Here is a 12,221-nt window from a genome sequence, read left to right as displayed (position 1 = left end):
GCAACTTGCAGTGGGACAAACGTTTTATAACGGGCCCAACGGTGGGCGCCAAATGTTCCTGCCGATTGACCAGATTGTGCTTCATGCGTAGCTAAGACTTCGCGTATCAAGGAATCCTTCTTCTTTGTTCCAGATCACCACCCTTCGCCTAAACCTGCTGACGCCCAAAGCTGGCGATGCCCACACTTGGCGACGCCCATACCTGGCGACGCCCACACATGGCAACGCCCACACCTGGCGACGCCCACACCTGGCAACGCCCACACCTGGCGACGCCCTTCCCAGGCGACACCCACCTGGCGACGCCCATACCTGGCGACGCCCAAGGTGGTCAACACTTACTTTCCTCCTTGGAGCCCCTTGGTGCGTCCCATCGTATGTTTGACTTTGGTCAACGCCTGAGGACGGGTCGGTACACGACGGGTCGGTACATTTATCATTTGAAACCTCACAATCTTTAGGAATCCATTTCATAAAACCTCTGAGAACAGAATATTTCCTTATTTTGCATAACCTAACATAATGACCTCTTTTCATGCAATAAAAGCATGTAACAACCGGTTGTTTCGACTTAACAATCGGTTGTTTTACTGGCAGTTTTGAAATATTCTTCGAAAAATTATCTTGCTTGTTCTGTGGATTAAAACCTAATCCAGCTCTTCCAAAAACACAATTTTGAGATGCTAAGACATTCTCAAAGTTGGATTTTCCCTTTGAAAGCTTATCCACAGTTCTAACAAGATAATGTACTTTCTTTTCAAGATTTTCACAATTTTCACAAGCAAGAGAGTCACACACATGAGAAAAGTTTTTGCAATGTTTTTCAAACTCAAATAGTGATTTTTCAAGCTATTCTTCAAGTGTCTTAACCCTCTTTTCAAGCCAGTTGTTAAGCCCTTTCAAACAGTTGTTTGAGAGAACCAATCGGTTAGCTTCTTCATGAGTTTCTTGAAAAGCTTGAACAATTTACTATAATTTTCAGTACTTAGGGAAGCACATGAACTTACATTACTTGAGCTACATGACTCATCATCTCCTTCTGCAATCAAGCATATGTTTGCTTTTTCATCTTCACTTAATGAGGAACTTGATGAGGAGACTTCATTCTCATCTCAAGCAATATATGATCTTCTTGATTCTCCCTTTTTCTCCTTGTGGCTTGATTTCTTTTCATTGCTTTCTTTGTTTGGGCAATCAGCTTTAATGTGCCCTTGTTCACCACAACCTGTACCGTCCCATATCCGGGCGTTGACTAACTCAAAGTCAAAGTCAACGGCTGGAGAGTCAAGGTCAACGCAAGGCGTCGCCTAGGTGGAGAGACGCCCAGAGGAAGCGTCGCCAAGGCAAGGCGTCGCGTAGGTAAAGGCGTTGCCCAACCAGGGTGTCGCCAGATCAAACAGTGCTAAAGCAAGGCAATCACGGAGTGGTTCCCTGATACCCATGGGTAGGAAAGACCATGGAGGGAGCGACGCCGTGGGGAGGCCTCAGGTCCCGATAACCCGGGCAGTGAAAAAGAGAAGGAAAAGGTGGCTTCAAGGCCATAGTAATAGTACCAGTGTAGGGCAGCCCGACTCGTGAAGTGCTCCTGCCGCCCCAGAGACGCCTGTGGGACAGATACGACTCAAGAGGAAGATCACGCCCAGGGCAGCCGGGCGCAGGGGACAAGAGGAAGGCAGATACGCTCTCAAAGTAAGTGACTAGATAATTGGGGGCATGAGTTGGCACCCAAAAAGTCACCCCTAGCGCAGTAGCACTCCCAAGCAGGAGGACTCACACGCAGAAACGTCCCCAGATGGGCAGAAACGCCCCCAGATGGGGTCATGGCGTCGTGAGGACCTCCACGTGTACAACAGCCATGTCAGAATGGAAACACCCTTTAGTCAGGTGCCAGGTAATTAAAGTCATTCAATACAGTTTCCTTTTCGAGCATTTAGGTACTATAATGGCTCCCAAGCGTTTCAACGCCTTAAATGCGCTACGTTTCTAAATTAAATACGCTGATTGAGTGCGTTACATTTGTAATTAAAGGCGCTTTAAGGCGCTTTAATGCTTGGGTAGTTTAAATAGCGCGGAGAATGTTGGAAAGAGGGTTGGAACTTTTGGCAAATTTACCAGAGAACTCTCTAGTTGCTTGCTCGTGCTTCAAGGTGACGTACAAGCGATTGGGGAATATCTTTGCCTGAGGGAGAAAACACACACACATAGACACAGTTCTTTTTACCACCTTCAGAGTGCCATACGCGGTGCTCAGAGACGTAGGTGAACAGTTTTGGTGTTTCTTGCTGGCTGACTTGAGCGTCGGAGTGCAAACGGCCGCTAGGGCGCCTCTTTGTCCTCTTTTTTGCAGGAATCCACAGGTAACAAGTGGGAAGGAGTCCCTAGCTGACGGTTGAGGTCGCGCACGAAGACATCCCGGTCAACCGGACGGAACACAACCAAAGCAAGTATAATTGTTAGAATTGAAATCACTAGTTTTCTTGTTGCCATACCTTTCTTTGTTGGCTTCTTTGTTGCGATTTCTCTTCAATAATCTACTAAACTTCTTGGACAACAAACTAAGGTTTTCTTCTTCACTTTCATCACTTGACTCTTGCTTGCTTTTGTGCTTGGCAGCTTTCAACGCAATGCTTCTCACATGCTTGTCTTCACTTTCTTGAACATTGAGTTTATTCATTTCTAACTCATGTTCTCTAAGCTTACCAAACAATGAAGCCGTTGTCAAGGATGTCAAATCTTTTGATTCAGAAATTGATCTCACCTTAGGTTGCCATGATATATAAAGACACTTTAGGATCTTGATGTTTAGTTCTTCTTTATCAAAGGTTTTCCCAAGGCTCATAAGGTGGTTGATGATGTGGGTGAACCTCTTTTGTACTTCAGCGATTGGCTCACCCTTAAGCATTCTAAACATTTCATATTCCTGAATTAGAGTATGCTTTCTAGCTCTCTTCACATCGTTGGTTCCTTCATGAGTCACCTCCAAAGTGTCCCACATCTCCTTGGCCGATGAGCATTGAGAAATCCTGAAAAATTCATCTGAATTCAAGGCAAATGTTATGATGTTCTAAGCAATACAATCAAATTTGGCCTTCTTGTTTTCTGAATCAGTCCACTGAGACCAAGGTTTTTCAATGGAAGATCCATCTTTTTCAAATTTTGGAATAAAAGGACCATTTTCAATTGCATCCCAAATTTCCTTGTCAAGAGATTCAACAAAGATTTTCATTATAACTTTCCAGAATTGATAATTCAAACCACAGAATAGAGGTGGTCTGTTGATTGAAGCACCCTCTCCAAAAGGTAGTTTTTCAGCCATTTAAAAAAGGTTTTAGGATCAAACTTGAGTATTTTTCAAGTACCAAGCTCTTGATGCCAATTCTTAAAATGTATGGCTTTAAACTAGAAGGGGGGGGGGGGGGATGAATTATTTAAAGGGGGTTTTTCCAAACTTTTTAAGCTAGAATGAAATTATTTGCAAGAAACCAGATTAGGAATTCAATTAGGCAAGAAACAAAGCTCAAAACAGTAAAGCACCAGAAAAACAATCGGTTGTTTATACCAGTAAAAATAAGAACAACTGAAATTAAAGAGTTTAAGGAAGAAAGAGATGCACAAACAATTTATACTGGTTCGCTCTTAAACCAAGAGCTACATCCAGTTTCCCAGAAATCACTGGGGAATCCACTAGGTAATCAAAACTAGATTACATACACACACCACCAAAGATGTGACCTCAAGAAACACACTTCCTTTGGCTCAGCACACACACACCAAGAATGTTGATCTTGACAACCTCAAGAGCACACCCTTCTTGGCTTTACAACACCAGAATGTACAAAGTTTTCAGAACGAATTACACTTGTTACAGAATCAACTGAAATCAAAGCTCAAAGTGAAAACTCAAATGTTTGAAAACTATTTGTGAAAAACTCAAATCTGTTTTTCTTTCTTATTGTTTGTTATAAAACGTAAACAAACTATTTATAGAATTCAAAGAATGGTCAAAGCATTTAAAGCATGAGCGTATTCGGTTATAAAATCATTTAAAGCTCACTTAACTAACAAAACTTATTCTGTTAGAGTTTTCAAACAAACAATCGATTGAAAGAGCTAATCAATCATTTGTTTTGGTTTGACAGCAAGTCAACCAACCAAAACAGTTTTCAAACTTTTTCAAAAACACCTAAGTATAAAACAATCGGTTGTTTCGACAAAACAACAGGTTGTTTTTCACTTAGTTTGATCACTCTTGATTCTACATTTTCCTCCCTCTTATACTCCCTTTTTGGATAAGAGTTAGAGTATGAGTTTTCCCTACGAGTTGAAGTTTTCCTCAAATTTTGTTGTTCAACTTTGATACACAATTGAATTAAATTATTCAAGTCTTGGTAGGGCAAAAGTTCAACTCTATCTCTAATCTCAAGGTTAAGCCCACTTAAGAATCTTGCTATGGTGGTGGGTTCAGACTCCCTAATTGAGGCTCTCATCATGTATAATTCCATTTTCTGCCTATATTCCTTTACACTCATGATCTTTTGTTGGAGTCTTCGGAGCTTTTCCATTAACTCCCTATTATAATAGGAGGGAATATGGCGGCGTCTTAAGGCTCCCCTAAGATCATTCCAATATTCTATGGGAGGATCCTTATGAAGACGCCTATCTCTCTCAAGGGTCGTCCACCAATATATTGCATTACCTTGGAAACTTAGAGTGGTTAAGGGTACTTTTCTTTCCTCACTTACTCTATGGCAAGCAAACAATTGTTCTATTTTCATTTCCCAATCTAGATAAACTTCTAAGTTTTCTTTTCCATGGAAATAAGGTAGATCTACCCTAACCTCTCGTGGGCATTCTTTTCTTTTCTTTCTAGCTCTCCTACGGGGTGGTTGATAGTATTCATTAATTTTAAGACTTTGTTCCCAAAAAGACTCATTACCCCTAGAGCTAGATGCATGAGAACTCCTTTTGGATTTGGTGTAATCATCTCTTTCTTTAACCATTTTAAGCTCATCTTGTATTAAAGAAAATTGAGTATCCCTTTCTTTTAGAAGGGTCTCATGTTGCATTTGTCTTGCACCGTCTCGTCCCCGGGCGTTGACCAAAGGTCAAAGTCAACGTGTGGAAGGGCCTCTCGTGGGACCCAAGGAAGAAAGTCAACAGATTGACCGCCTGATGCATCGCCGGGTTAATGCGTCGCCAATAGGGAGCGTCGCCTTGCTAAGGCGTCGCCAGGTTAAAGCATCGCCAAGTAAAGGCGTCGCCGGGTTAAGGCGTCGCCAAGACAAAGCACCAAGCTAAGACATCGTAAGGAGGCTTCGGGCCTCAATAGTTCAGAACAGTAACAAAGAAAAGAGAAAGGTGACCTCAGGGCCATAAGTTCTAGTACCAGTAGGGGGTAACCTGACTCGTGAAGTATGCACACCACTGCTGGGAGACCCTGGGACAGATACGACCCATGAGAGGGCCACGACCAGGGGAGAACCACGTGCATGGTACAAGAGAAAGGTAGATACACCCCCAGGGCAAGTGACTTGACCTTGGGGCGCATGAGCTGGCGCCCAGAAAGTCACCCCACGCGCCAGATGCACTTCAAGGAAGGAGGACTCACACAATGGATTAACCCTAAGCTGGGTTACGGCGCTGTGAGGCCCTCCGCACAAACTAACGAACAAGTCAGAAGGACATGTGGCAATTGGCACGTGCTCATTAAATGTTTCAGTGAAAGTTTGCCAAGGTACGCGCTAATTCAGTTAAGATTCGAACGTTCCAAGGAATATTTTTATACGCTTTCAATGCGCTTTAACGCGTTTTAAATGCGAGAGGTGTATAAAAGGGGACCTTGGGACGTTAGAAAGGGATCCGAGTTTTGACCTAATTCTCGCAGTCTACACAGAACACAAACCCTAGTTGCTTTTGCTGCGCACCCACTGTGAGCACAAGGCAATTAGGGCAACCCAGTTTTAGTATTCCAGCACAGTTATTTTCGACCACCTTCAGAGGGTGTGTCACCTTTGATGTTTCTCGCTAGCTGACTTGATCGTCGGAGTGCAAACGGCCGCGAGGGCGCCCCTTTGTTCACTTCTTTTCAGGTATCACGGACAGAGCATAACGAAGGTGCCCTAGCTCGCGAGGACAAGCCACGCGCAAAGATGATCCCGGTCAACCGGCGGGAACATTTGGCACCCACCGTGTGGCCGATATAAAACATCAGTCCCACTACACAAGTTTTTCAGTTCCAGTTCTCAAAAGCCAGATAAGTTAAGAAGGTTTCCAGAAAGTCACAAAGATGAGAACTGCGCACTCCAGGAGTGAAGAGATGATCATGCAACAACTTGCAGGCATGATGCAAGGGCAGCATCGAAAGCGGAGCAAGAGCGCATGCAGGCGGATGTCGCAGCTTCTCAGGCGAGAAACGATGAGCTCCACCGTGCCAACGAGGAGTTACGCCGTGGATGGCGTGATGTAGATGAGCCTGAGACTGCCTCCCCACCTAGAGAATTCACAACACCATTCTCATAGGCGGTCCTGGAGATAGCGATCCCCAACACGTTCACGGGGCCCAAGGTAACCTTCACAGGGATGGAGGATCCTGAGGCGCACCTCACTGCGTTCCACACGCAGATGATGTTGGTTGGCGGTTCTGATGCCGTAAGGTGCAAGCTCTTTATGAGCACTTTGACTGGGATGGCTATGGATTGGTTCATCAGCCTCCCAGAGGGTCACATCACGTCTTTCACACAACTCTCACGACTATTTAGAGAGCAGTATTTAGCCAACAGGGCCCCAGCCCCAGTTTCGTATGACCTTTTCGACGTGAAGCAATACCAAGGGGAAACCCAGAAATAGTACATAAGCCGCTTTGGGGCACAGGTGGTGAAGTTGGGTACAACAGACGAGCCCATGATCGTATACGCATTTGGGAAGGGGATGTGCCCTGGATCTTTTAGTAAATCGCTTAACCGCAGCCGCCCCAAAACCTTTGCTGAAGTAAGGCGTCGAGCGGTCGAACACATTGCCTCAGAGGGCGAGGCGTACGAGAAGTGCACGACTGCTGCACCTGCACGACCAAGAGCGCAGATACGCACACAACCCGCTAGGGTCCACGAAGCTGCCATAGAGAGAAGGAACCCAGACAGAAAACGCACGTACGAGACAAGGAGGACCCAGCCTAGGGGTCGGGCAGAAGGAAGGAGAGAGGGAAATAGACCACTAAGGCACAACTTTGTGGAAGAACTCAAAGACCTCATCATTGTGCCCAACATAGCTGACAGGTTGAGGCCATCAGTGAAGTCCGACAAGATACTGGGACCTCACAAGGAATCATGGTGCGAATTTCACGAAGCATTTGGGCACCATATTAACAACTGCTTGGCGCTGGGATATCAGTTGGATGAGCTTGTGAAAAAAGGTTTCTTGAAGGATTATCTCGCTGGATGCACTGTGACCCCAGACGTGGCAACGCCAGAGGAAGGTCAAGCGCACGAAGTCCCAACTCATGGAGAAGTATACACCATCTCTGGTGATTTTTCCGGGGCAGGACCCACTCCCTCTCAACGAAAGAAATACGTAAGGTCAGTAAATTTGGTTGCAGAAGAATTTTCGGACGACCCGTGGGAGTCAGACCTCGTTTTCACAAGAGCTGGCCTGCGGGATGTCGTCATTTCGGTAGTCACAACGGGAAGAAAGGTACATAGGGTCCTCGTCGACCAAGGTAGTTCTGCAGATGTCATGTTTTGGTCGACCTTTAACAAGCTACAATTGTCCCCTGATCTGTTGAGACTCTATACGGGGTGCTTGTATGGATTTGCAGATAACCCAGTAGAGGTGCGTGGCTACTTGGAGCTGAGGACGACGTTCACTGATGGAGTGGCATCACGCACCAAGGGCATTCGATACTTGGTGGTTAACGCCAACTCAGCTTACAACATTCTGTTAGGCAGACCCGCCTTGAACAGACTAAGGGCGGTGTCCTCCACACACCACATGAAGATGAAGTTAAGACCTTAGCGGCAAGGTGATAGTCATCAAGTCAGACCAAGAAGAAGCCTGAAAGTTCTACGAGAATAGTTTAAAAACAAAGAGAGGCATAGTCATGGTGATTGAGCGACCACCTGTCTCAGATTCACCTACAGAATAAGAATCATTGGGAGAGGCGACGCCTACAGAGTCCACGCCAGTCGAAGCCGCTTTAGTGGCGACGCCTATAGAAGACGCACATACGGAAGGAAAGAACGGCGAGGCCTCGCCGATGGAAGGAGCACACGGAAGTACCAAGAATTGTATGGGCTTACCACACCACGCCTCAATCCTCCACCATGGAGACGCTCTTCGGCTTAGTATATGGATCGGACGCCACGGTCCAAGTGGAGATCCGCGAGAGCTCGCCCCATTTCCTGGGTTTCGTGGCGGAAGAGTCCAATGAAGAAATGAGGGTGAACCTGGACCTGACAGACGAAGCTAGAGAAGAAGCGAAAATCAAGGTTGAAGTTGCGAAAAGAAGAGTGGAGCGCCAGTACAAGCTCTAAGGCGAAGCCGCGACAATTCTAGGTTGGTGAGTCGGTCATAAGGAAGGCTCACCCTTACGAGTTGGAAAACAAGTTGTCTCCAAAGGGAACGGTTCATATAAGTTAGAGACTCTAGAAGGAGGCCCCATCTCACGTAGCTGGAATGCGGCGAATTTAAAGTTTTATTTCAGTTGATGTTATTCCAGTTGAAGTTTGTAAAGGGGACACTCTTTTTCCCTCCTGGGGTTTTTAATGAGGTGACCCGAATAAAGAAAAGAGAAGTTTAAAATATTTTTGCTCTAGTTTTTCCCTTATTCGAATGTAAGATCAAAGGTTAAAGAAACAAAGACGAAAACTTGAAGCGCCACCAAGATGAGGCGTCGCCAAGATCAGTCGTCGCCTAGATGAGGCGTCACCAAAACAAGTCGTCGCCAAGATAAGGTGTCGCCAAGACAAGGCACTGCCAAGAGGAGGCGTCGCCAAAACAAATTGATGTGAATGTAACTACAAGAACACATGATTCTTGACATTCTTAGGAACAACTTGAGCTGGATTTAAAAGGCACTCTACTTTAGAATTGGATCAATGTTCTAAATTCAAGAACTCACCAAAACTAAGCACCAACCAAGACTCATATTGAAGTCCATGTATTGTCAAATTGAATCAAAACAAAAGGAAAGAAGAACAAGAATTAAAACTGGACAGAATTTAAATGATAGCTACTGAACCAAAACAGAATTAAGAACACAATGCTGGAAACACAAAATAAACGGTAGAAAAAGAAGTAAACTCTAGGAATCAAAACTACCGAATGGAAAATTGAAGAAAAGGGAAGAAGAACACTTATAGAATAAGATGCTTGCTGGATTTTGAGAATTGGAAGAAGCCATTCACGCCACTTGGAACCTTGAACCAAGATAAGTGATGGAGTGCCACCACTTGAAGCTCACCATAGCTCACAAGATAAGGCAAAGAAGAGTAAGACTCAAAACTCACAAATTCTCTCCCAAATTGAGTATAGTCTCTCTACTATAAAATTCCAATCTCCATTGTACAAGCTAAGCACCTTTATTTATAGCCTAGAGGTGCTGAAAATGCAAGCTAAATGGCACACAAATGCAATGAAATTCGGTTTGGCACCCCCTAGGCTCCTATCTACACTCCCCACTAGACTCCCTTACTACTTACACCTTTTTATTACATTCACACCCCTATTCTATAAAAGAAATAAGAAGAGCCATTTTATTATACTCTTGTCCCAAAGCTCTTGCCATGCTCCTAGTAATTCGTTGGGCTTGGGCCCCTTGTTGGGCTTGGACCCCTTGATGGGCTTGGGCCCCTTGTTGGGCTTGGTCTTCATGGCCTAGAGCATCCTCTACTTGGTTTCCATCATGCTCCCCGGGTTGGAGAGAATTCGTCCACGAATTTGGGAAACCTGCAGCAAAAGGAGTGAGATCAGTAACATTGAAAGAATTACTACCAAGATAAGTAGAGGGCATATCTAACTCATAGGCATTATCATTAATCCTCTTGATGACTTGGAAAGGGCCATCACCACGAGGCATAAGTTTGGACTTCCTTAGAGAAGGAAATCTATCCTTTCTCAAATGAAGCCAAACCCAATCACCGAGCTCAAAGATTAATGCCTTTCTCCTTTGGTTGGCAGTGTCAGCATACTTACCAACTTTCTTCTCAATTTGTAACTTGATGCGGTTATGCAAATCTTTAACAAAAGATGCCTTTTCAAAACCGTCTTTGCATAGAACCTCATCAAGGACAGGAATGGGAAGAAGATCTAGAGGTGTGAGGGGATTAAACCCATAAACAACCTCAAAAGGAGAATGGTTAGTGGTGGAATTCACTACTCTATTATAGGCAAATTCAACATGAGGTAGTAAATCCTCCCAAGCCCTTGGATTCCCGGAAATAAAGCATCTTAATAATTGACCCAAAGTTCTATTAACCACTTCGGTTTGACCATCAGTTTGGGGGTGGCAGGTAGTAGAAAACAGAAGTTTGGTGCCAAGTTTCCCCCATAAGGTCCGCCAAAAGTGACTTAAGAACTTAGAATCCCTATCAGATACTATACTTCTAGGAAGTCCATGCAAACGAACAACTTCCTTGAAGAAAAGATTTGCAATATGGCATGCATCATCCACTTTGTGGCATGGAATAAAATGAGCCATTTTAGAAAAACGGTCCACTACCACAAAGATGGAATCCTTACCCTTCGATGTCTTGGGTAGTCCTAAGATAAAATCCATAGAAATATCAACCCAAGGCATTGTAGGGATAGGAAGAGGGGTATATAAACCATGGGGTTGGACCTTAGATTTAGCCTTCCTACATGCTATACATCTATCACAGAAGGTATGTACGGATTTGCGCATGTGAGGCCAAAAGAAATGTTCATGCAATGTTTCTAAGGTCTTAGCTACCCCAAAATGTCCCATAAGCCCACCCTCATGAGCCTCTCTAACAAGAGATTGTCTAATAGATCCTTGGGGAACACAAAGTCTTTTTCCTTTGAAAAGAAAACCATTATGTAAGAAAAAGTCTTTATGACCTCCCTTGGAACACTCTTGATAGATTAGAGAGAAATCTAAGTCATCATGATAAAGTTCCTTTATGTGATCAAAACCTAAATATTGAACATTTAAAACATTTAACAAGGTATATCTTCGTGAAAGAGCATCGGCCACTACATTAATTTTACCTTGTTTATGTTTGATCACATAAGGAAATTGCTCAATAAACTCCACCCACTTAGCATGTCTCTTATTAAGCTTGCTTTGGCTTTTCAAATATTTAAGGGACTCATGATCACTATGAATCACAAATTCCTTTGGAAAAAGATAATGTTGCCAATTTTGCAAAGCTCTAACAAGAGCATAAAGTTCTTTATCATAAGTGGAGTAATTGAGATGACTCCCTTTGAGTTTCTCACTAAAATAAGCGATGGGGTGTCCTTCTTGAAGGAGGACGGCCCCAATGCCTATATTAGAGGCATCACACTCTATTTCAAATGTCTTAGCAAAGTTAGGAAGGGCTAGAATGGGGGCTTTAGTTAATTTATCCTTCAAAGTTTGAAAAGCGTTTTCTTGCTCTTGTCCCCACTTAAAAACCACATCCTTCTTTACTATGGCATTTAAAGGTGCGGCAATTGTACTAAAGTCTTTCACAAACCGCCTATAAAAACTAGCAAGGCCATGAAAGCTTCGTACTTCGTTGACATTGGTGGGTGTAGGCCAATGTTGAATTGCTGCAACTTTTGTTTGATCTACATGCACCCCTTTATGACTAACCACAAACCCTAGGAAGTCTATATGATCTAATGCAAAGAAACATTTAGCATGGTTAGCATACAACTTCTCCTTCCTAAGGGTTTCTAGAACTTGTCTAACATGTGACTCATGATCTTCTAAGGACAAGCTATATATAAGAATATCATCAAAGTAAACCACAACAAACTTGCCAATGAATGCTCTTAAAACATGATGCATGAGTCGCATGAAGGTACTAGGAGCATTAGTCAAGCCAAAAGGCATGACCAACCACTCATATAAACCAAATTTGGTCTTAAAAGCGGTTTTCCATTCATCACCATGTTTAATTCGAATTTGATTGTAACCACTCTTAAGATCAATTTTGGAAAATATTTTAGACCCATGTAATTCATCCAACAAGTCATCTAACCTAGGAATGGGATGCCTATAT

General features: G+C 43.8%; 1 protein-coding gene across 1 annotated transcript; it reads left to right on the top strand.

Annotated features, from left to right (window-relative positions):
• The first annotated feature begins 6,900 nt into the window (after positions 1-6,900).
• Positions 6,901-8,007, top strand: LOC137815807 (uncharacterized). Its single transcript, XM_068618921.1, has one exon. It carries the CDS (start codon positions 6,901-6,903, stop codon positions 8,005-8,007), a length of 1,107 nt encoding a protein of 368 aa, XP_068475022.1.
• Positions 8,008-12,221: the final 4,214 nt, after the last annotated feature.

This window comes from Phaseolus vulgaris, chromosome 10, assembly GCF_000499845.2.
Source record: "Phaseolus vulgaris cultivar G19833 chromosome 10, P. vulgaris v2.0, whole genome shotgun sequence".
NCBI lineage: Eukaryota > Viridiplantae > Streptophyta > Magnoliopsida > Fabales > Fabaceae > Phaseolus > Phaseolus vulgaris.
This window is presented reverse-complemented; position numbering and strand designations above follow the sequence as displayed.